The 25052-nt window shown below is 59.2% G+C and overlaps 1 protein-coding gene across 2 annotated transcripts in view; it reads right to left on the reverse strand.

Moving 5' to 3' along the window:
- The window catches only part of SHANK2 (SH3 and multiple ankyrin repeat domains 2), a 469020-nt gene that overhangs the window by 271048 nt on the left and 172920 nt on the right, over nt 1-25052 (reverse strand). The window contains exons 1-3 of one of the 2 annotated variants that reach the window (XM_067037811.1): nt 19781-20273; nt 14996-15311; nt 2431-2600 (exon numbers count right to left, since the gene is read on the reverse strand). In XM_067037811.1, the coding sequence (XP_066893912.1) occupies nt 2431-2600; nt 14996-15311; nt 19781-19817 (523 nt within the window). In that variant the 5' untranslated portion in view covers nt 19818-20273. Of the gene's footprint in view, nt 1-2430; nt 2601-14995; nt 15312-19780; nt 20274-25052 lie in introns of those variants that run through there. The other variant, XM_067037810.1, reaches the window with a different exon arrangement.

The raw sequence follows: 25052 nt of genomic DNA on the forward strand, positions 1-25052 counted from the left end.
ACCTTCGGCCCACAGTTGCCATGAGGTTTACAAGGAGAAACGTGTGACGTCCCCAAGCAGGGTGCCTGGTCAACGGCAAGGTGCTAACAAGTCTCCACCTGTATCTCCTCTGTTATCATCTCTGATGTGTGGACAAGAACACACAGCCCCCAGATATGAAGTGACCGGTCACTGGGTCACCGGGAAGGCTCCCCAGGCCCTTCCCAGCCCCGCCTGAAGCCCGCCACGGGCCTGGGGGTGAAACAAGGCAGATGGATGGACCCAAGGGGGACGAAGGCCCAGGGGTGTGGGCTCAGCAGATTTCAGAGCTGGGCTGGGCAGCAAGACCCGGCACTCTTTGGTATTTGGTATTAAAATTCCAAATTGCAGGTCATGTGAGTGCCTGTATTTATAATATGAATGTTTATAATTTAAAAGTTAACAAAAATACTGTGTTAAACTACATAGGGACAATCAGGGGCTTATGGGTATGATGCTCAAAGACCCCACTGGACCCCACCCCAGAAGGCAGCTATAAACCCTGAATATGATGCAAAAAGGTACGGAACGCGGACAGAAGTAGACGGGCCTGGTGGGATGCATGCTTGCCCGGGGGTGGGGGGGTGGGTGGAGAGGGGATCAGAGCTGGATAGGGAAGCCCCTTCTCCACGGCTTGTAGCCTGGAATAAGTATGGTCCCTATGGCAGGGCTGGCAGGGGAGGGGCACGTGAGGAAAAACCTGCGTCCTGAGTGGCCTAAAGAACCAGAAGGATGGAGCCAGGAAACCAGGCACCCTGAAGAGAGTCGGGGTGTGCTCACAAGGGAAACAGCCAGGGAGGGGTGGCCAACTCAGGGCACCCACCTCTCTGAAAAGATGCAGAGCAGCTCCGCTCAAGTCGGGGGGGCCTGAGCTGTCAGCCAGGCAACCCTCCCAAAAGAAAGAAAGAACGAACTGAAGGCATAATCTCCACAACTTAACACCCTGATGTCCAAAACGCAACAGAAGATTACCAGACACGCAAAGACCCGAGAGGATGGCGCCCCTCCTCCAGAGAAGAGAAAACCACGTGAGCCTGACCCCAGAATGACCCTCGTGGTGGGACTACAGACGGGGATTTTAGAAGGACGATGACACCATCCGCGATGTTGTAAAACAGCATATGCGCATCCAAAGAGTGAAAATCTCAACAGAGCAATAGAGATATAGTCTTGGCAAATAGAGAGAAACCATAAAAAAAATACACGTGGAAACCCTAGAATTTAAACGTGTCATTTCTGAAATGAAAACATCCACAAGATGGACTTAACAGTGAAGGGGACATTTCAAAGGAAGGAGCAAGTGAACCTGAAAATAGACCAATAGAAACGACCTAAGGTTAAAAAAACAAAAAATGATGGGAATAAAATAAACAGAGGCCCTGGGACCTGCTGGTGCCACCAGACGGTCAAGTTTGCATGCAACTGCACTACCAGCAGAAGCTGCAAGAGAGAAAGGGTCTCCGGCTGTCCTCGGAAACTTGTAAAACCCAGGCGATGTAGGCCAGATGACCGCACGGTACGGAGGCAGAAGCAGGTCATTGCCAGCTCAGGGCCGGAGGGATTTGACCGACTGACCCCTAAGGGGCGTACTCTCTGGCCCCTGCCACGCGTCTTCCGAAAGCTGCCCTGCGGCGACAGGGCCAGGCATGGTGTGCCCTTTCCTGCTCCACCTGGTGAGCTCAGCTGCCCCCATGTGGCCTGCAGCCCACACCTGTCACTTCTCTACCCTCCTCGTGTGGCCTCCAGCAGCACAGGGCTCCTCTACAGCCACTGCCAACCTCCTGCACGTGCCTACACTAAACCCATCTTCCCCGAGGGCCTCATACGCCTCAGCTTACCGCTCAGAAACCACCGCTGGTTCCCATCACCAGTGCTGCCCCTGGTCTAACTCCTGGCATGCTTGGCGGCCCTCAAGGCTTCTCACCCACATTTCTCAGGGTTCTGCTTTGGGCATCCTTCCCTATAACCCGGTGGATCTCCTTCCTTGGAATGTCACATGCCCCCAGGCTGAACCATCCACCCGGATGCCCCTCCCTGAGCCCCGAGACGCGTCTGAGTCCGACCTGGGCTTGGCCCCCATCCCAGCACCACCTCCCACCTCCTTCTGAGGCCCTGGGAGGTTTTCCAGAAGGAGAAGAGCTGCCCGTCGACACCCTCGCCTGCCCCTCCCCTGCTTTTTCCTGCAGTGGACTCCCGTCCCAGAGATTCACGTGCTCCCCTTCCTAACGGACACCAGAGTCGCTGCGGCCACAAGCATCTCACTCTAATCCCCGTTCTGCCCTCCCAGGGCTCCCGATTTTCCACAGGGGGCCCCGCGGAAGCAATGCCCCGGACACCGACACCCCAACGGGGACAAACTGAGGCTGAGGGGCCCCAGCCTGACCCTGCCCTGGAAGCAGAATGGACACTGACCTTTGACCCTGTCGCCACGGTGAAGGGGGATCTCACCATCGACCTGGGGCTGGTATGGCTTGACGACCACGAAGAGCCTCCCAGGGACCGCGCTGTACAGCTTCCGCTTGGGCCCCGGGTACTCGAAGGCCGAGAGCACATCCTTGTTGGCGCCTGGCAGGAAAGCCGGACTGCGGGTGAGAGGGGGGCAGAGACAGAGAGGGAGGGTCACGGCCTGAGACAGAGCAGGGCACACTCCAGACCCTTGGCCCATCTGTTCATAACCAACGCTGAGCCCCGAGCGGTCACATCGGCGCTCCTGATTCTAGACGGGCCTGGAGACGTGAAAAGGCCCGGGGGGCAGCATTTAGTGCTTAAAAGACTCAGGTAATTCTGGCAGTTCTGCTTCTGGGTAGGTACCCCAAAGAAGTGAGAGCACGGTCTCAAACAGATATTTGCACACCCACGTGCATAGCAGCATTATTCTCAAAAGATGGAAACGACCTAAGTCTCCACTGACGGATGAACGGATACCCCAAATATGGTCCCCGTCCACACAATGGAATATTATTCAGCCTTAAAAAGGGAGGAAATTTTGGCACAGGTGACAACAGGAATGAAATTTGAGGACGTCATGCTAAACAAAGGAAGACAGTCACAGAAGGACAGATGATGAGTGCTTCCTCTCAGGCCAGGTACCTGGTGTACTGAAATTCATAAGCAGGATGGTGGGGGCCGGGGGCTGGGGGAGGGAGAGGGGGAGTTCGCCTTTAATGGGGACAGAGCGTCAGTTTAGGAAGACGAGGAAGGTGGGGATATGGACCGTGGGGAGGGTCGCACGACAACATGAATGTACTTAATGCCACTGAACTGCACACGTAAAAATGGGTAAGACGGTAAATTTTACGTGCGTGTTTCAATTTGAAATAAACTCCAGTGGAGGCAGCAATGAAGGCAGGCCCTGGGTCTCTGCCATTTTATCAGTCTCACTGTAAGCGCCAGCCACACCAAGTGCAGAAACACCCAGAACGTACTGGCGAAAGCCTTCGTTATCGCGGTGCAGGCAGCCCACGCCCAGCTGCCCTGGTGACATCTCACAAGTGGGACTTTAATTCTTTCCCGTTTTATGTGACTATATCTCAAAGAGCGTGCGTTTCTAGGCCAACTTCCCTGCCTGACAGTGAGCGTGGACATCTAACTTAACGGGGCCCAACGGGGGGATATAAGAGAGACAGACAGACACAGAGAGAGACAGAGAGAAAGAGAGAGAAGCACACGTTCCCAGAGAAACGTGCAAAGTGGCTTTCCGTGATGACATTCCCGTGTCGTTGTGATGGGTGACCCGGGTGACTCTTTCTGGAGAGAAGAGAGCACGTTCTTATCAATCAGTCTGGGGGAGTCACACTGAGCTCTCCTCCCATGGTGGCGTCTTTAGAAAAAACCCAGGCACGTGGGTGAACCCGGGCAGGGATTTAGGGCTGAGGCTGCAGAGCCTCCTGGTCAGAAAGACAAGAAAAGCGTTCACGGCCGGCTGGTGTCTCCCAAGAGGACAACCGCCACGGAGAACAGGAATATCAGTAATACTTGGGGAAGGTTCCCGAGTCAGGGAGCCACATCTGAGTCTCGGGAGGGGGGCCACTCATGTCACAAATTCATGACCGTGAAGGGTGGGGTCCCCAACTATGGTTCTCCTTTCAAACTACAGAAGCCGTGGCCTGGGAGCCCACACAGGGAGCTTGAGCTTCCCGCAAGGAAGAAGCTCTCACCTTTAGGTGTGAAACAGGCTTGCAGGGAAGATTCTGGAATATGACGTGACCGTTCATTTCCGGGATTTAACGCGAACCCCCCATGTTCCTTTCGTGCTGTGCTTTACCCACGTCGGCACCCCTGATAAACAACGTATGGTTTGCTTCACGCTTGTAAGAATTCACGTAAGCGTGACTGTGCTGTATTTTGCCACGCTTTTTACTTTTTCGCTCGTGGTGATGAGCTGGCCACGGGAGCCCATGTCTACACACGGGACAGGCTCAGCTGACACCCTAATTTATGCTCGTCAGGTGAGGAAGAGGATCGACCGTCAGATCTGCCTGCCCGACCCCAAAGCCCAGAGCTCTCCCTAAACCACACGGAGCGGAGGGCAGGCATGCGGCCTTTCCCAGGCGCTCGCCTGGGCTCAGAGACACAGGGAGTTGACAAGCCGCAGTCCTCACGCTCTCCCGTCCCCAGGGATGCCCCCTCTCTGGCCTCCTCGACCCCAGCCTCCCCTGACCAAGTGGAAGCCACAGACGGAGGTCCCAGCATCCTGGGAAACAGGTGCCCCTGTCAACTCTGGCACCACCAGGCAGCCCCGCCCGGAAGCCCTACCGTCCCTCCCCACTTCCTTCCCCGCACCCAGCCAGATACAGATCGGCGAGCACAGATGGGAAAATCCACCCTGAGCGCCGATGCCCCCTCCGGATGGATATCACTGATGCCCGAACACCCCAGCAGCCCAGAGCTGCGACGCCTGCAAGAGCCAGGTTGTGTGACTGCCTCTGGCCCAGAGGTGACAGTGGTCAAGGCAGCTGACTCACAGAGAGGAAGGACCATCTGGGCCGCCTGCCTGTGGTGGAAAAGAACCGGGAAAAGTAGAGCAGCCCTCGGAGTTCCCGCCTGCGAGGACGTCCCGCCCGCCTTCTGCATCAGGAAGAAGATCCATCCATTCAACGTGCCTCAACTCAGCCTTACTCGGAGCTCGTGGGGGGAGGGGGAGACAGCGCCTTTGCCACAAGGGGCTGAGCATCATTTGGGGTCTCCTCTCTGGCTCCCGGGCCAGGGAACAGTGAGTCCTGGTAACCAAGGGCACTCAGTCCCTTGGCAATAGGGGAGTGTCCCTGCGGCCACTCCACCTGGACTCAAGCGTTCAGAAGAGGCTTGGGGTCAGCAGAGGGCAGGCGCTCCAGGGGGGCACCCCACACCAGGCTCAGAAGGCCTCCTGTCCCCAGACCTCCCCAAACAGTGCTTGGATCTCCCCCGATGCACCTGCCATATGTGTACTGAGCGATAGCGGGGGGGGGGGGGGGCACCACACGGGGCTGCTAGGAGGATCAGTGAGCGAAAACAGACGAAGCTCCCCCTCCCTGCCCCCCCGCCGGCTCTGTCACTGAAGCTTTGATGGCAGTTATCATCTCTGCATCTGACCATCACCCAGGCTGGACTGGGAGCCATGCAACACAGGGCTATAACTACACCACCTCCACGCCCCCATCCCCGGCTGGGGGTGCAGGAGTGGGTGCTCGGAAGTGCTTGATGCATTGAACCCCAATAAGAGACTGCAGGTTGTCCTACCAAGGAGGTCGCAAATGGGCCGCACGGACACTCCTGGACAGGAGGTGTGGCTGCAGCAGACACCAGGGGCGATAAGCGGAAGGGCAGGTGGGCCCACGAGTTGGTCGCCAAGCACCAGAAGGGGAGATGACTCTGAGGGCAGCAGGGTAAGGCAGGTGGGCTTCTCCCCCAGGGGAGGGGGCAGGTCAAAGTCCAGAGAAAAGATAAAGATGGACCATGCTGATGATGGCTGGGGCAGGGCAGAGGGTAAGCAGCACAACTGGGGCTGCCAGACCTCACTCCCAGCTGCTGGTTAGCTGCAGAAACAGCTGCTATGCCCAGAGCTTGGGAACCACGCGAGGAGCCCAAGGAACCCTACTGTGCGTAATCAACAACAATCAGCAAGGAGACTGCGTCCAACCTGAAAACTTGATCCTCAGGAGAAATCCATCCAGCTGCCTATCTCTCCACCTACCCACCCATCATCATCCATCCAACCATCCATCCACGCATCCATCCATCCATCCACCCACCCATCCATCCATCCATCCACCCACCCATCCACCCACCCATCCACCCACCCACCCACCCATCCATCCACCCACCCATCCACCCATCCACCCATCCACCCACCCACCCATCCATCCACCCACCCATCCATCCACCCACCCATCCACCCATCCACCCATCCACCCACCCATCCACCCATCCATCCATCCATCCACCCATCCATCCACCCATCCACCCATCCACCCATCCATCCACCCACCCATCCACCCACCCATCCATCCACCCATCCATCCATCCACCCACCCATCCATCCATCCATCCATCCATCCACCCATCCATCCACCCATCCATCCATCCACCCATCCATCCACCCACCCATCCACCCACCCATCCACCCACCCATCCATCCACCCACCCACCCATCCATCCACCCACCCATCCACCCATCCATCCATCCACCCATCCATCCATCCACCCACCCATCCATCCATCCATCCATCCATCCACCCATCCATCCACCCATCCATCCATCCACCCATCCATCCATCCACCCACCCATCCATCCATCCATCCATCCATCCACCCATCCATCCACCCATCCATCCACCCACCCATCCACCCACCCATCCACCCACCCATCCATCCACCCACCCATCCACCCACCCATCCACCCACCCATCCATCCACCCACCCATCCATCCACCCACCCATCCATCCACCCACCCATCCATCCACCCACCCATCCATCCACCCATCCATCCATCCATCCATCCATCTTACCACTTACACAACATTATGTATTCACTCATTCATCCGAATTTCAAAAGAACCCTGCCGGAAGCCTAGCTGATCACTTACTACCCAATGTTGGATAAGTCAGTTAACCATTGGAAGCCTCGGTTTCCCCATGTGATAAGAGGGGATGATCTGGAGAGACCTGAGAGTGAGTCAGCAGGAACCACTCTGCACAGGTGTGTGAACACTCAACACGTCTGCTCCACTCTCTGCTTCAACTGGAAAGTGGGTGACAAGATGCATGTGTCAGCCAGCTGGTTTCAGCCGGCGCCAGAGTGTGTCACAGGGCAGAGAAGTCAAAGCAAACACAGCTCCAGTCTGGGAGTTCTGTTCCTTGAGCCACTTTGCAGACGGTCAGCTCCCGAACTCATCTGTCCAAGCCTGGAAAGGCTTTGTCTAAGAACAGGAAGAAATTGGTCCTTGAAGACCAGAGTGCGTCTACGGTTCTAGGTACCAGCAGTGATGTGTGGTCCACACAAACGCTGAAGCATCTTCTCGTTCCAGGTTAATTTGAGCCTTGCAAAGTGCCATTTCACGAGTGGAAAAATGGAGGCTCCATAAATAGTGACCTAGGCGCAGAGGTACAGAGCTGACCTCACATCCTGGCTCCCCGATCCCGGCTCAGGGTTCCCTGCAGGCTCCCTGCTCTGTGCGGTGACGAACCAGGTGACCATGACCTCCCTTGCCCCGTTTTATGAAATGCACCCTCTGCTGGGCCCTGCTCGCCCGTGGCCGCCCTCGACGGCAGCAGGGGCCACAGCCCCCCAATGGCTCCAGGTTGGCACTGCCATCCCCTCTCGGAGGCCAGGCTGGGCCCGTCCTGCCTGCACAGTGAGGATCGGTCTGAAGTTTCTCCCGCCCCAAACTGTCCACACTCTCCTTGTGTTCCGTCCAAGAACAGCCAGGAGGAATTCCAACTGCGTTGTTTTGGTATGAGGGCTACATCACTGAATTCTCAATATCAGAAAACTGGTCAGGTGTGGGGTGACCTGGACATTTCCCAGCTATCCTGGACGAACAGGGACCTTCCTGCACATGGAACCTTCTCCATTCGTTCCTTCATCAGCCACTTACACATCCATCCACTCCTTCACCGGGCAAGTATTTAGTGGATCTGCAGACACCCATGGACTTGAGACAGACTTGAGCCTCATGGGGGAAAAGTACAAGTTGACAAGATGCTTTTCCGTGTGTCCGAAGGGTCAGCACAGAGGCTGGGGTGACGGGGAGAGGGCATGGGCTGCGCGAAAGGCTCTGCTGGGACGTTTGGGGAAACGTGATGCCACAGAGACCATGGGCATGATTGGAGGGGCGCTGGGTCACCCTAGCTGGGCTGGAGACGCGGAGCCCTGTGTGCAGAGTGGTGGCAGAATCACAGTTATGAAGAAGCAGAATCTCCCGGAGCTGGGGACCTGCTAGAAATCGGGGTGTTATCACCCAGGTTCCAGACTCACGTGGGGTGGGTGGAAGGAGGCTGCTGGAGGGTTACCTGCTGGCGGCTCTGGCAGAGGGTGGCATTTCCAACTCAGAGGTCCCAAGCCCTGACCCCACTGACAGCTGTGCCTTAAGCATGGAAGCTCAGATGCCACGTCACCCCCTGTACCATCAGCGTTGTTTCCTCCTCTGCCTTCGGGCCGAGAAGAAATGCCAGAGCTCTCAGCCCGCACACCTCCCCGTGCACCGTGGTCCCCTCCTGGGCTTCTGGGTTGCGTGCCCGGCCTCCGTGCCTCCGGTGCCAGCACCCCACACGCCACAGCCTCCCCGCAAGGTCCTGAGGAGGTGCTCCGGGGATGGACAATCATTAGATGTCCCGTCCTGCTGGGGTGGCCAGTGCGCAGCGGGGGCTTTTGTGGACTCCAGACAAGTGGGACCCCCCCCCCCCATGATCTCAGAAGTGTGCTCGCCTCGGAGCACCCGCACTGTCCAGCTGCCCCAGGCCACCGGCGTTGGGATTCCACCTGTTTACAAACCCAAGGCTCCAGGCGGCTGGGCGTTGGCACCCAGGGCCCCTGAGGGATGGGGAATAGTCTGGAATGTGCATCCTTCCCTATACCTTCCCACACTCTGCTCCGGCCACACAGGACCCCCTGCCTCTCCCCGATGCCTGTCTGGCCCGTTTCTCCACCTCCGGAGCCCCCTCCTCCGTGGGGGCCCCTCGTCTCCCCCAGGGAGGTCTGAGCCCTGACTTGTGTGAGCTCTGCCTCTGGGGGAGTCTGTGAGGGGCTCCCTGTCCTCGACTACATCAACCCCGGGTCTGACATGCTTCCCGCCCTCATTTCTGGGGTATTCGCCTCTGCACAGTGAGCGCCCCTCACAGGCTGGTCATTCATGCGTTTTTGCCACCAGCTGAGAGAGCAAACGCTGAATGTCCCCGGTGCAGAAGGACAGAAGGTGACAGACAGGCAGGCACAGGCCGTGTGGTGCCCGGCCCCGATTCCTCAGCAGGCCGGATGCACGTGCTGCCCTGGGGTGCCCCCTTCACCTGGCCCCGCCTACCCACCAGGTGGCCAGCTCCTCGTGGACCCCCTACTCCTGACGTCCGGGTGACATGCCATTAGCACGCGGCGTCGGGCAGCGGGCAGGGTGGCGGGGGACAGCCCGACTCCACCCCTGCCCTGCCTGCTGACCCCTCCCCCTTTCTGGGTCAGGACGGGCACGCGGGAGGGAGCAGCACCGCGGTTCTCACCGGGGACACCGGGTCCCTGTGCCGCTGTGTCCCCAAAAGGCGGGGCGAGGGTGCGTGGAGGTGGGTGGGCGCGAGGCAGAGGGGCCCCACAGCGCGCTGGCATCCCCCGAGTCTGCCCAGGTGGGGGCACACCCCCCCGGAAGGGGTGCGCAGGGCGGGGTGGATTCCCACTGACCCAGAGCCTTTGGGGACCCCCCGCTCTGCCCACAGAGCCCAGTTCAGGGAAACAGAAACAACGTGGTTGAGAGACAGACTTCGGGAGCCCTTCCAGCTCAGCCCCTGCCCGCGGGGGAGGTGTGCGTGCAGGACACACGGCCAGCCCGCCTCCCTGCCTGAACTCAGCAGCCTTTTCTCCCTGCCACGCCGCACGCACCCCGGAACCGCCCCTCTGATGGGAGGGTGGCCGGCACACGCCCGGGTGCCGGTGAGGCCAGGGCAGCCCTCAGGACTAGCTGCCCGAGCTTTGCGGGAATATGGCAAGAGCTGTTCCCAACCTGGCGAGCACAGGGCAGCTGGGAGGGATCCCAGGAAGAGCCGCACTCCTCTCCACGCTCAGGCGGTGGGTGACGGGGCCACCGGCGGAACCCCTTCTCAGGCCGGTTCTCAGCAACGTGGACCTGCCATGCCAGTGGGCGCCACTAGAGGGCGACTCAGGCAGGCGCGTGCGGAGCCTCCAGGCGAGGCAGGGCACCAGGATGGGCTGCAGGCAGAGGGGTTCCCGTCCGTTCTGGACTCTCTTCCCTCTTCTCATTTGCACTCCGGTTGGCGGGCGATGGAGGGCTGGCTCCACGTGGGAGGCCGCCCTGGCCCACAGCGCAGAGCCCAGGCCCGGGAGGAAGCTGCTCGGCCAGGGCTGGCGGGAGCCCAGGGTGGGTGTGGGGGGCTGGGGCAGCTGCAGAGGCCTCGGCCCCCTCTCGTCAAGCCTACACCTGAGGGTTTGGCCCGAGGCCGCTTCTGGCCACGTGGAGGCACTCATCACACTCCCGGCTGAGGCTTCTGGGGCCTCAGGTGGGCGTTTACGGGCTCTGCCTGAGGGAGGGGCGCTGCGTGGTCAGAACTCCCTGTGGGCAGCGAGAGAGGAAGGGGGGGGGTGAGGTGGGGCGGGCAGATAGAGGGAGCCCCCGCCAGATGCTCAGGATGCTGGGACCCCCCTCGACCTGGCTGACCTGACGCCCTTCGCTTCCCCTGCCCCTTACTTTGCCCAAGCCGCAGCCGTCACCAGGATGACCTCCTCGGCAGCGGTCAGAGGGTCTGTCAAGATGCCTTTTACAATGAGGACACTTCTGTGGAACTTACACGGGTCTCAGCACGTGGCGGGTGCTACCTTCCGCATCGTCCTCGTCCCAAACCCCTTTTACATATGAGAAAACGGAGGCACAGGACGGTTAAGTGACTTGCCTCAAGTCACACAGCAGGTAGGAGGCAGAACAGGATGCAACTGGCGGTTTGGCAGCTACCCACTGAGACAGGATCCGCAGACAGAGGGGTGCGCGTGGAACTGGGGCTCTCCCCTCCATGGCTGGGGAGTATCCCAACCCACCTCCGGGCTCTGTGATAACCGGAAAGCACTCTGGGGGCACCTGGGCAACCCCGAGGCTGGGAGCCGTGTCCTCCCTGCAAGGTCCCCGTCTGTCCCGAGTAAGGGCTGGGCTCTGAGCTGCGAAGACAGAGATGGGATGGAGGGTTCGGCGGCCTCCTTGGGCCGCCACAAGACCCAGGGGCTGTGCTGTGGTACCCTGAGCGCAGGTACCCCATCACCGGGGCTGCGTGTACGGCCGTGTCCACGCCTGAGCACAGGTGTGAAAGCAGAGAGCCTGCGTGTGGCTCAAATGCCACCATTATCCTGGCAACAGCGGGGAGCCGGGGTGCCTGGCAGGTCCCTTTTATGACACGGGAGTCTCGGGGGCAGGACCCCAGCAATTCAAGGGGCTCCTGTCAGGGCGTAGCTGCTGTCACTGATGAGCGAGCAGATCCTGAGTAGCTGATCAGGGCCAGGCAGGCTTTGAAGGGGTGGGGAGGGAAGGAGGCCGGGAAATGGCGGCAAAGGCAGGGTCTGCAGTCAGGACCACACGGCAAGGTGGGTGCCGGCAGGGCCGGGACAGCCCTCCCTGATGGGGACACGCAGCCGGCCCGGTGTCAGCACTGAAGGGCCCACATCCGGGGCAACCCCTCAGTCCGGGGCAAACCACAGCCCGGGTGACAGGGAACGGGCCTGGCCATGCACCCGGCCTTGGGCTGGACACAGATTCGAGCTGCCATCTCTCAGGGTCCACTGTGCACCGAGCACTTATTACATATGAGGACCGCCATGAAGTCACTCGTTCAGTCTAGAGAGCCAGTAGGGAGCTGTTTTTTTATGATCCTCATTTTATAGTCACCAAAGGTGACGCACAAAGTGTTAAGCGGCCCAGGAGGAGTGCAGGCGTGTGCTCGGGAAGCGCGGGCAGCAAGCACTTAGGACAGGCTGGAGCTGTGACCGTCACACACACACAAGCACACACCACACACACGCATGCACACCCAGACACACGAGTGCACGCACACACACAGATGCACATACAGACACACAAACGCACGCACACAGGCACGCCATCACACACGAACACACACAAGTGCACAAACACACCCAGACACACGAGTGCACACACAGACACACAAATGCACGCACACAGGCACGCCATCACACACGAACACACACAAGTGGGCACACACACAAACACACCCAGACACACAAATGCACGCACACAGGCGCTCACACACACACGTGTGCACATCCGGACACACGTGCACACATGGACATGCAAGTGCGCACACACAGGCACACAAGTCCACGCATACACACACACACACACACAAACACAAATGCACACACGGACACAAAGACACATGGACACACAAGTGCGCGCACCCCCCCACCCACCCACAGGACATCAGGAACAATCGGACAGGGTCCCTGCAACATGCCAGCTGCTGACCTCTCTGCACAGCAATATTTCGTTTCCAGCTTTTGCAAGTCCCTGGCCACCCTGCCTTCGGTATCTTATTAGATTTTGTACTGGAGGAAGGGGACACACTCTCTTCAAAATTATAGTCATAATTCCAGCTAACAGTGTGAAGTGGAATCTGAGGCCTCGGGGGACCCTTTAATTTAGCTTCATGCCACTCGGCAGCACCTGGGACTTCTCCCTTGGGGCGACTCAGAGCGAGAATCTAGACCAGAGAAAGGATGGGCTCTCAGGTGTGAGAATGAGACTCCAGCGGGGAGGCGTGGATGGGCTCCAGCGCGGATGTGGGCCTCGGGGCGCTGGCACAGAGAAGGGGCCAGGAGACCGGGGTCGCCACAGGCCCGCTCTCCCCACGGCCTCACGGCTGCAGCCCGGACACCTGGCCTGCTGCCCCCGGCCACAGAAGTCGGCCCTCTCCCAGGACCACGTGAAGCACTGAGCCCTCCACCCGGTCTGAGCCCGGCCGCCTCCCTGACATCCCCGATCGGAGCTGGGGGACGTGGCATCGGGAGTGACCACGGCTGGCCAGACTCACCGCAGGCAGGCGTGGTGAGCCCAGGTGAACAGGACACGGTGGGACGGGGAACCGGGTCACCGGGCAGAAGGCCAGACCAAAGGGGGCATTCAACCCTCACCAGAAACACCAGGCCGGGCAGGACACACCGGTGTGCTGGCTCTCCCTAGGCCACCGTGGGTGAGGACAGAGTTCAAGAAGGACAACCCCCATGACCTGCCCCAGCTACATGACCCGGCCTCAGTGTTTGCATCTGGGAAATGGGAGGCTGCAGGGTCCTCTGTGGGGAACGAGCCAGGTGGGCTGAGGTGCACGGAGCAGCACGTGGGTCCACAGGAGATTGCAGAGGCGGTGACGGGGTCGGAAAGGGTCACTGCTTCGGCTGCTTCAACCAGCACTGAGGCCCCAGTCACGAGCCCACCCCCAGGGAGTCTCATCCTGGCCTGACAAACTCTGAAGGCCACGTGAGGAGGTGGACAGGGTGCCCGGGAGCTGGAGCTCTGGGTGGGAATGCAGCCCCTCTGACTGCTGGGGAGACAGGGCAGTCAGAGGAGTGCCCACGGCCCAAGTGAGATGCCCGAGGGGGGTCCACGCTCTGGCCTATGCTGGCCTTGTCTCCTCCTCTGGAAAGGGGACGGAATGGGGTTCCCACCCCCTGGGCTGCTTCAGAGTCTGCCGAGACACCCCCCCCACCATCCCTGCCTCGCGGGCAGATACAAGAGGACCAGCCGGGGCTGTTACTGAGTCTGGTGGGGGGGTCGTCAGCCTCCAGCACTTGGATGTGGGCCCCTCGGAGCCTCACCTGTGCCAGGGTTTCCGTGGCTACGAATGTGAGGGCTCATTCTGGCTAAGTTGTGTTGTTAGTAAACATGGCCCCTGGAGGAACAACCTAAATATCTATCGACAGATGAATGGATAAAGAAGATGTGGTACATCTATGTAATGGACTAGTACTCAGCCATGAAAAAGAATGAAATAATGCCATTTGCAGCTACACAGATGGACCTAGAGATGATCATACTAAGTGAGATCAGTCAGAGAGAGAAAGACGGATACCGTATGTTATCATTTGTATGTGGGATCTAAAATATGGCACAAATGAACCTATCTGTGAAACAGAAACAGACTCACGGACATAGAGAACAGACTCGTGGCTGACGAGGGGGAGGGGGGAGAGAGAGGGAAGGAGTGAGAGTTTGGGATTAGCAGATGCAAGGCATTATACGTAGGCTGGATGAACGACAAGGTCCTCCTATATAGCACAGGGAACTACATCCCCTCCCCTGGGATAAACCATCATGGAAAAGGGCACACAGAAAGAATATATATATGTACAACTGAGTCACTTTGTGGTACAGCAGAAATTAACACAACGTTGTAAATCAACTGTACTTCAATAAAACAAACAAAGAAACACAGAAAAAAGTGTTCCCTGGAGGAGCCCTCAGCCCAGGGCAGGCTGGTGCCCTTAGCTCCCTGTCTGTCCACGCTTCACTTTTGAGACCCAGAAGCCAACGCACAGGGAAAGGAGACGGGCTCCAAACACCAGCAGCAGCCCAAGCCACCCCGGCTGCTCTCAGGTGATGGTCTGAGCCAGGGCAGCTGGCAGAATTTGGGTTTTCAAGTGTTCTTCACATCCGGGTTGGGATAAAACGGGCGTTCCGCTCAACCTCTGGCCCCGCCCTGAGTTCTAGAGTCCAGGGGCTCCGAGCAAGGAGGCCTCCCTCCCCCTGGTCCCCAGGGGAGCCCACACACCCGGCCGCTCCTTACCCGATGTGCCAGGGCTGCCAGGGCCTCCTGCCCTCCTCGCCGGCGCCGCCCAGCCTGCTGAGCGAGGGGGATCGGCTGCGGGGCCCGGGGATGTAGGTCCCGAGGGCCCTCCCGGCCCCGTCGGGCTTGCGGGGCACGTGCTGCAGCAGCTGGGGCGAGAGGCTGCGGTGGGGGCCGGCCGAGTGGACGGCCCAGTCGGGCGTGCCGGTATCGAGGCTGTTGTCGCTGTTGGAACGCAGCAGGACCCGGGGGGCGGCCAGCGTGCTGGGGGGCCGTCGCCTGCGGTTGGAGTACGCCGGGGCCTCTCGGAAGGGCACTGCGCAGGGGAGAACACGAGAGGAGGGTGAGGGCACGTACGGCGCCGTCATCAAGGCCCCCAGCCACCAAGGACATGGGCACCGTGAGTTCTGCACCGACACCCCCATGGGACCCCCGCCACGTGCAGAACTCACCCCGACACAGGAGCAGAGACGGGTGGAGACCAAGGCAGTCTGCCTTCCACGGAGGCTCAAGCCAGCACTTGAGATGGAAGGGACACAGGGTCCGACTTCCATCCGGGCGGCGCCCAGGCCCTCAGCAGCCCAGAGACCGTGTAAGGATGGGCCGCCCCGTCTCACGTGACAGTCAGGACCCCGAGGCAGCCATGGAGCTCCTCCTCGCCACGCCCTGAACTGAGCCCCTGTGTGCACTGGATGGTGTCCTCCCTGCAAACCCCTATGTTGAAGTCCTAACCCCTGGGACCTCAGAATGTGCCTTTATTTGGAGATGGGGGTTTTTTAAGAGGAGAGGAAGGTAAAATGAGGTCACGAGGGTGGGTCCTAATCTCATAGGACTGGTGTACTTACAAGAAGAGGAGGTCAGGACACAGACACACACAGAGGGACGACCCCGTGAGGACACGGGGAGGAGACGGCTGTCTACACGCCGAGGAGAGAGGCCTCAGGAAGACCCAGCCCTGCCCACACCTGGGTCTCGGATTCCAGCCTCCAGGACTGGGGACGGGGATTGTCTGAGGTTTGAGCTGCCCAGACGCCCACAGCCCCCAGCTCTACTGGTGGGAATCCGTCTGTCCCGACCCCCTCTGGGCTCCTTTCTCTACCCGTCAAACCAGGACGGGAGGGGGTTGACGAGCCTCACCATGCTTCTTACGAAGTTCTAGACCAGAGGCGAGGCTCTGCTCTGTGAGATCAGTACCCCCAGGGGCTTGGGGTGAGGACACTGCCCGCAGGGACCGTGAGGGCCGGCATCCACACGGCCGGTGCCCTGGGCCAGAAACAGAAAGTGTCCTTTCCAAGAAGAGGCGTCTAAAGACATTCAAGCCTCTGGGTTGCGGGGGAAGCGACACGCCAATTCCGGCAGCAAAGGACACGGACCTCCCTCGAGCTGGCTGCCCCAGGCCGAGGCCCAATACGCGAGGTTGTGCACACTTTGGCCAGAAGCCTGGGCTCCCAGTCCACAAACTGGACCGCAGGGCCACAGGAAACCCAAACCGTCCGGGAGGCTGATCTGGACCTGGGGAAGCCAGCATCTCAGAGAACGGCATCAGCAGTTCAGGACAGAGTCCTGCACGATCCACCACCCCAGCTGCCCAAGGTCAGAGGCGGTGAAGTTTGTCATGGAAACCCAGTATAGCAACCCCCTCCTGCCAACCCACTCCCACACGGGAGGGCAGGGCTGACGGGGACAGAGGTGGTGCTGGCAGGGCTCACGGGGACAGAGGTGGTGCTGGCAGGGCTCACGGGGGACAGAGGTGGTGCTGGCAGGGCTCACGGGGACAGAGGTGGTGCTGGCAGGGCTCACGGGGGACAGAGGTGGTGCTGGCAGGGCTCACAGGGACAGAGGTGGTGCTGACAGGGCTCACGGGGACAGAGGTGGTGCTGGCAGGGCTCACGGGGACAGAGGTGGTGCTGGCAGGGCTCACGGGGACAGAGGTGGTGCTGGCAGGGCTCACGGGGACAGAGGTGGTGCTGGCATGGCTCACGGGGGACAGAGGTGGTGCTGGCTGGGCTGACGGGGAACAGAGGTGGTGCTGGCTGGGCTCACGGGGGACAGAGGTGGTGCTGACAGGGCTGACGGGGACAGAGGTGGTGCTGGCAGGGCTGACGGGGACAGAGGTGGTGCTGGCAGGGCTCACGGGGGACAGGTGGTGCTGGCAGGGCTCACGAGGGACAGAGGTGGTGCTGGCAGGGCTGACGGGGACAGAGGTGGTGCTGGCAGGGCTCACGGGGACAGAGGTTGTGCTGGCAGGGCTCACGGGGGACAGAGGTGGTGCTGACAGGGCTCACGGGGGACAGAGGTGGTGCTGGCAGGGCTCACGGGGACAGAGGTGGTGCTGGCAGGGCTCACGGGGGACAGAGGTGGTGCTGGCTGGGCTGACAGGGAACAGAGGTAGTGCTGGCTGGGCTCACGGGGACAGAGGTGGTGCTGGCAGGGCTGACGGGGACAGAGGTGGTGCTGGCAGGGCTGACGGGGGCAGAGGTGGTGCTGGCAGGGCTGACGGGGGCAGAGGTGGTGCTGGCAGGGCTCCATTGAGACAGCTGTGACCAAGTGCACCCCTTTGCCACCTCCCTGGGATGCAGGGCAGTCCTGGGAAAGCAGAGATGCGGCCAACCCAGGGAAGCCACACAGAAACGTCACAAGGGTTCCCGAGGACGCACACTTGGAATCCACATCTGGCTCCTCCAGTCGTGAGAACTTGGAAACGACCCACCGGGGGGCGGGTCACGCTCTTTCCAGCCGCACCCTCATGCCAACCTGCTTCCTCTGAAGCCCGTCTGTCAGGGCAAGAGCCACTATCACTTGCATCCTCAAAGCAAAGGAACTCTTCAAAGCCCGGCCGGGAGGGAGGTGGAGTAGGAAAGGCGTGCTCCGTGGACCCGTGTCTCCAGGGCCCAAGAGGCTGCCCTCTCCAGGGCTCAGCCCACCGAGGAATCAGCCCAGGCCTTCCCCCACCTCCTAGTAAAATCTCAATTTTAGGAAAAGCGCCGGGTTTGTGTTTGCTGGTGACCAGGGAGAACCTCATCCGTGGCACTCCCTCTGTCCGGGTGATCTGAGCCCCGCCCGGCAGAGGAGTGGCTGGGGGCGGTGGCGGGGTGGTGGGGGGGAGGGCGGGGGATGCGGTGGCGGGGTGGGGGGCGGGGAGACCTTGCAAAGGACAGTGGTTCCAGGATCTCCAAGAGCAGTGAAGCTCTCCATTCAGAGTCCGCTGGCTGCAGGACCACAGCACCAGGAGGAAGCCAGCCTCTCAGGCAGACGCTTGGGGTAGAGCTCCCTACGGGTTCCTGGCTCATGCTCCTCGCCGCCCACCCAAGGACAGGCCCGGGAGACAGGGGGAGGGGGGAGGTGTTACCCCAGCTCAAAGGGGACACCCCGAGACCGGGAAACGCCCACACTCCATGACGCGAACTTGGGCCGAGCCTCCCAGCTTCCCTGACCCTACCTAGGGTCAATCCTATTTTTCTGACCAGTGTAACTGGGTACGTACAGTACTAACGCCCTTGACAGAAAGTGATGGAACTTGGGGGAGAGTCCTGCCAATGGCTAAGAAAGAGTTACAAGGGAAGAAAAATCGAGGGAAGGAGAGAGTAGAATGAACAGAGAACACCAAACCCCCAACTGAAACACTCATGCTGTGCACAGATTACAAAGATCAAAGTCCCAGAAGGTGAATCTGGGTTCATGGTGTAAGCAAACGCGCACAGACAGTCTCTTTTTTCTAAACGTTCCCGAGAACCAGGTGGGAGAGGTCTTTCAGAGAATGGTGTCCCATGGGGCAGCTGCCCTTGCAAGATTAAGAGATAAAAGAGCTGGGACTTTTGCAAATACATTCTACCCTGAGGAGCCGCCTAGGTGACATCAGGGTGAACATTCTGATGAAGATTATCTCACTTAATTACCAAGATTCACATTAAGTTCGTTTCCTGTGTGGCATAATTGGAAATTTCTTCCATGTTTATTTTATGGCTTGGGCTGGGCAATATCTTCCTAGTCCCTCTAAACTCAGGTCTTCATAAACCTCCTGATTTCATAAAACAAGAGCTCCCTGTCTGACAAACTAACTGGAACCAGCGTGGAAATGTTGGGGGTTTTTGTGTGAAAAGGGTTAGAAATAAACTCTTTTCCTGTCTGAAAATAATTAATATTCCACCCAACTGTTTCCTTCTTTCAGGCAATCTGCAAACTCTAAGTGGGTGGATATTTTCTTAGCTGTCTTCCATGCATTTACTTACACGTTTCTTTTCCACAATACAAATCACACAAGGTATGCAAAAAGCAGATGCACTTTTAAAGTCTACCGCGCTGCATTTCCCATCCGCTCCCTGAAACTGCAACCCGGGGACGGCCAAGGACAGCCGAGCGGTGGTTTTGAAAGCGTCCACCTGGCCGGGGCGGCCAGCCGTGTCCTGACCTTCCTCACTCCTGCCCAAGAGCTCAGCGTGCTCCAGGTAGCGGGCAGACTAGAGGCAAACTTCCTATTTTCCCCAGGGCTCAGTCCCTAAACTGCCCTCTGGAAGCACCAGGGCTGCACCTGCCACAATTCCGCAAACGGGCTGGAGACTCAGGAAAAACAACAACAACCAAAAAACCCCCGGCACCTTCAAGTGGGTTAAAATTCCAGACCAACTACAACAAAGCCCTATCGCCTACCAGAAGTAATTATTCCCTTCCACGGCGAGGATGAACGACCAGCAATCTTAGGAGGAACCGGAGGCCCCAGCTCCCCCGGAGAATCAGTAAGAAACGGCTCGTTCCCGTGCACCACGCACCCTACAGCTCGTTCCTTACCTTCCTTCTTGGTGAAGGCATTTAACAAAGACTTCATTTTCCCTCCGACTTCGGCAGTGGTCCGCTCATTATATAACCTTCTCAGATGCGAGGAAGGGGAGGAGGGCTGCCCGGCTCCTGGGCTCTGGAGCGGCTCGGACCCGGGGAGCGGCGGCGGGCCTCTGGGCACTGCCGGCTCCCGAGCACAGCTGGGCAGGCCAGACCCAGCATGCTGGTGACAAAGCCCACCCCATATTCTGTCTGTCAGCTGGGAGCCAACTGTGCGTAGACTGGGGCTGCTCTCAAAGCCCGCGGCCGCTCCCCGCGTCCGTCATGTGAGCCGTGCTACCCTGCTTTTGTGATCAGTGCATCGGGGAGGAGGGTCAGCCTCGCGCGCGCGGAAGACATCGGTGAGCCGGAGCCCCCCCCCCCCCCACCGCGACGATCCAAGGACCCTCCGGCTGGGGCTCCGGCCACTCCCGCTCAGAGGCGCCCGGGGCTACATAGCATGCACTGTGCTTCGCTGATTTTCATTGTAAAGAAAAAGCCAAGTGCTCTCGAATGCCGTTTGTCCGCCAGCTGATGTGGGGAGCCAGTCGAGGAGATAAAACATCCCGGTTCCAGATAAGCCGCGCGCCAGACCCGTGTTAACTGGGCGGCCGGTGCCAGCCTTCTGGAATTTCTGAACATGACCCAGATTTCCGTTGGCAAGAATCACACACAAGGACCCATTGCTTCTCTGGCTCCCCCGCCCCCACTCCCCCTTGGAGCTAATGACCCTGGAGAAAACAGGATTTCCACCCACCCTCCTTTTTTTTTTTTTTTTTTTTCTTTAAAACAAAAGAGAGATAAAACAAACTGCAGCCCTGCCACGGCTCGCCCTAATTCCAGGCAGCTGTTAAAAATGAGCTTTTCAGAGCCTCGTTGCACGTTTCTTAGAGGTCCGGGAGACACAGGGAGAGGCGACAGGGAGAAAGTTCTGCCCTTGCAGGAAACACAAAGGGAGGGGCCGTGGCTGGTGAGCCCCACGGCAGGTGGAAAGGGGTTATTTCTACACAAGGAGAAAGGTCTTCCCGAGAACTGAACGGAGCATCCCAGGGAGCGGGCTCTGCCACCCGACGCATCTGCTGCTGGGGCTGTAATTAAGTGTGTGTTTTTTCTGTTGCTAAGAGAACTGCTTCTGAAATTCGAAAAAAAAAAAAAAAAGAGCGAGGGAGACAGAAAGATGGGACGAGATGAGGAAAAGCTCCGGGAACCTGTAAGTTGAATTCCATATGGTCGACATGCTTTGTGTCAACAAAAATGGCAGCGTGAGAAGCTCTGGGAGCAGCTCCTCACGGGCTGCCCAGCTGCCGGGGCGTCTCACTGAGCGGTCTCTCCAGGGTAGCGAGAATGGAGACTGGGGGCCCTGTACCAGCCAAGCTCTGCAGCACCATCCTCCCCGCATCCCCACGACGCCCCATCACACAGCTCGGAGCTGCCTCGAACCCCTCCCCGGGGGGCCCTCCCCCGCCATGCCAGAGCCCAGGCCATTTCTGAGACCTGCCCCAGGAGACGGTTTATCAGCAAAGACCCCACGACCTGCCCCTCACCACTCGGATGCAGAAAGCGTCACCAACAGGGACACAGCTGCTTCCACTTGGGGAGCCTGCAGCTCTGCCACCGGGTTTACTCGCCAGGGGTCTTCAAGGTGGGGACGTCTAGTTTATCGGGGGTGTGTTGGCCATCTGCCCTGGCTGGGACAGGACGCCACGGTGACGGTGAAACTAGGGACTTCCCCCGGAGGCCGGGGGCCCTGCCATGTGGGTCCCGAGCGCTTGCCCAGCCCAGGAAACCCTCTGGGGAGTGGGCGGCTCTGCGGTGCTCAGCCCTCCCTCCACCTGCTAGCGATAGACACTGTTCCCGAGCGTAAAGCCTCCTCCCGCACCAAGTCCCTGCAACAATCTTTGCTCTGGCGCTGCCACCTCTGCTGTCAGCAGAGAGTGCGTGTGCTCCGGGGTTGATGGGCAGCGACCTCGCCAAAGGCCGCAGGTGCCGGGCCATCGCCGGCTCCCCTGCTGCGGACCTGGGGCGGAGCCCTTGCCCCCGTGCTGGGAGCAGAACCAGAGATGCCCAAAGAGCATTTACACGTGGCCCAGGTGGGACAGCCCCCAACCCGCCTCCCCGTCACTGTGTTTGGAGTGACCCTCATGGTGCTTTTGTGCACAAGTAGGAGCAGAGTCTGGGAACGATGGGGCCCTCCCAGCTGCCCACCCGAGAGGTGAGCCTTGCTGAGAGAGACGCTGTAACCAGGAGAGAGGCTGGCTGGCCCCGGGCAGAGGGGCAGGCGGGGCTCTCCGTCACCCCTCACCCCACACCCAGGGTCCACGTCCCATCGCGCGTGTGGACCCGAGCTGTGCGGGCCCAGGGGATGCAGCAGTGGTCAGGACAGAGAAGATTCTGGCTCCCTCCCAGGCTGCGTGAGGGGCGGGGTGGGGGCATAAGAGCAGACTTTGGACATAACAGAATTTGAGGAACCCCAGGAAACACCCCTTAGCCAAAGGATTCCCATTCCAGATACCTTCAGTTCTTCTAATAAGCAGACAACTCTTCCAATCACCCTTCCAGGAATCTGAGCAAACAATTCACCAAGACTAGGAGCCAGAGCTTAGGTTCATGTGCAGACCTACTGTGTGACTGGCCCTACGGACCAGGCTCTGCCCCACAGAAATCCTGCCGGGGTTTGGGGAGGAGGTGGTCCATTCCTGACTTCACCCACCTCGCCCATGTAAAACCTCCTCGCCACTGGCAGGCATGCTCTCCTTGAATACTTCCAGCAACGGGGAGCTCACTACCTGTGTGCTGGCTCTGCACCCATGTGCACCAGTCTCCTTTACTGTCACACAGACAACACACCCGCACCTGCCACATACTAATTGGAAGGGAAAGCCGAGGCATTCGAGGCACAGACTTCATCCCAACAAATAAAGTAGGTTTGGAGGTGTCGGAGCCCAGCCCAAAGATGGCTAAGCTTTCCTCCCATCAACTCCTAGACCCTTTCTTCCTACATGGGGTCCTTCACGGAGCATCCAAAGTGACCATCAGAGGCTGTGCCGGTCACATTCCTGCTGACCGAGGTTTGGTTTCAAATGGATTTCACTCCAAACGAGGAGGAGAAGGGAGAAGAATTCTGGGTCCAAGCTGGGCTGGGGTGAGGCGGGTGGCAGGTGGCAGGGGGTGGGGACCAGGATGCTAGCTGGTGAATCTGTCTACCTGCTCACCCACCCGTCCACCTCAAAGGATAAGTGAGCATCTTTTGAGTTGGGGCCTGTTTGAAAGACCAAAAGGCGGGAGGAGGGATTAGATGGAGGAAGGAAGGAAGTTCACCCCAGAATGAACCCTGAGCTGTCAGCCTTCTGGCCTGGTCCTTTAACATCACCTCAGCCCCACCCAGCCCGAGTCCAGTGCCAGGCCCTCGGTAAGACGTAATAAATAAATTATAAACGATGCGTGGCACGGCCCCGTCCTCCCGCCCGCCCCATATACGCCACCTACCCCGACCTGCACAGCTTTGGCCTCTACGCCCCCTGCCCCCACTCGCTCTGACTGCCTCCCAAACCCTCACTGTCTAATCCCTTCATTTGCCACGTCTTGTGACAACTGCCTGATAACAGGCTGAAAATAATTTCATTTTTCCTATAAAAAAGGCTCTTCGCACATCAGAACATTTCAAGACGCTCTGAAGTCCTGGCAGGGAGGATGTGCAAGGTGTTATAAACAAGCCTGGTGAGAGTCTGCGGGGCCGGCACGTCTCAGGAAGGTCGCCTGCTCGGCGTGGACAATCAGCCCACCTCTCCTTACCGTGCCAGCCGGCGGGGAAGGAGCCCCATGAGGGGAAGTGGGCCAGCATCTGCTTTAGGATCTGTGGCTCTGTGTCTTACTGCTTGGCGGCCATGGGCTGGTCAGGCACCCCGGCCCTCGGTTTCCCCATCTGTAAGGTAGGAATAACCCAACGCATTCCCAGTGTTGGCTGCGGGATCACGTAAGTCGTGTTTAGAGCACAAAAAGGGGGAGGTCAGCCTTCTGGGGTCGAGTCCCAGCCCCTTCACCTCCCAGCTCTGTGACCCGGGAAAGTCACGATAAATCTCTGTACATTCATCTCCTCTTCTGTCAACGGGGATGTGAATGGTGTCACCACACAGGAGGTGAGGATCAAATCAATATCTGTAACAGTGTCTGGACTTGAAGGTTGCCATGGCTAATTGTGCAACTGCTAAATAAATACATTTAACTAAAAAAAAGAAAAATAATCTGTGAGTGAATACCAAGTCAATCTACCCGGCCCCCACCCTGTCCCTGTGTCTGTGATAAGCCCTCCGAGGTCCCTCAGAATGCATTTACGTGGCCTCTTTGGGTGCCGCCTCCTCCAGGAAGTCTCCCGGATGGATCCAGTCACTGGAGAGATGCCCCAAGCCCCCGCCCGCCCCACCCAGGGCTGCCAGGCCAGCAGTCCACCCTGGGGACCTTCCCGGCTCCAGGGAACATCAAGCTTCCTGAAGCCAGGTCTAGTGTCCAGCTCCCCTATTGTCCTGCAAACGGGGTGTGTTCCCACTACTGTGGACGTGAGTGAATGAATGAACCGGAAAAGAGGGAGGTGGCGAGTCCAGCTTCTACCTTGTTCTGAGTGTCCCCAGGCCCTTCTCCAGGCCCACCAAGCTGGTCTCCTTGGTTGTACCGAAATTGCCTCCCTTCTCTGCCCCATCCTACCTCCATCCACCCCCATGTCCGCCCAGGCCCTGCCCGATCCTAGGAGGCCCAGCTGCCCTGCTGGGCACCAGAGAAGAACGGCCCTGCAGGGATCTCACCCGGTCCCTGTGGGCAGATGCGCTGGACATCGGTCAGGCCAGTGTCCTCAGTGTCCTTGCTGTGTCTGCAGAGTCCCCACCCCCCGTCCTGCCTGTCTGGGGGGTGGGGGGAGCTGGGGCTCATTCCTTCAGCTTTTGCGCTGCTGCTGGGGCTCCAGGCAACCCGAGGCACGGCTAAGGCTCTGATTCGGGAGGAGCAACGCCACGGGGCCGGTGGGCGTGGGCTCAGGGCGGCGCCGGCTCCATGGAGCAGACCCACGTGGGCTGGTTACCAGGCTGGCCACACAGCTCGCAAGCCTGGCTCTCTGGCCCCCTTGGCACACTGAGAGCCACCAAAATCCTTTGGGACCTTCCTTTTCTTCATCAACAGCCAGAGTGATCTCTTCAATAAGACCCTGGCTGACGAGCTGGCGGGGCTGGGGCTGGGGCTGGGATGTGAATGTCTCCAA

Source organism: Kogia breviceps, chromosome 7 (genome assembly GCF_026419965.1).
Source record: "Kogia breviceps isolate mKogBre1 chromosome 7, mKogBre1 haplotype 1, whole genome shotgun sequence".
Classification (NCBI taxonomy): Eukaryota; Metazoa; Chordata; class Mammalia; order Artiodactyla; family Physeteridae; genus Kogia; species Kogia breviceps.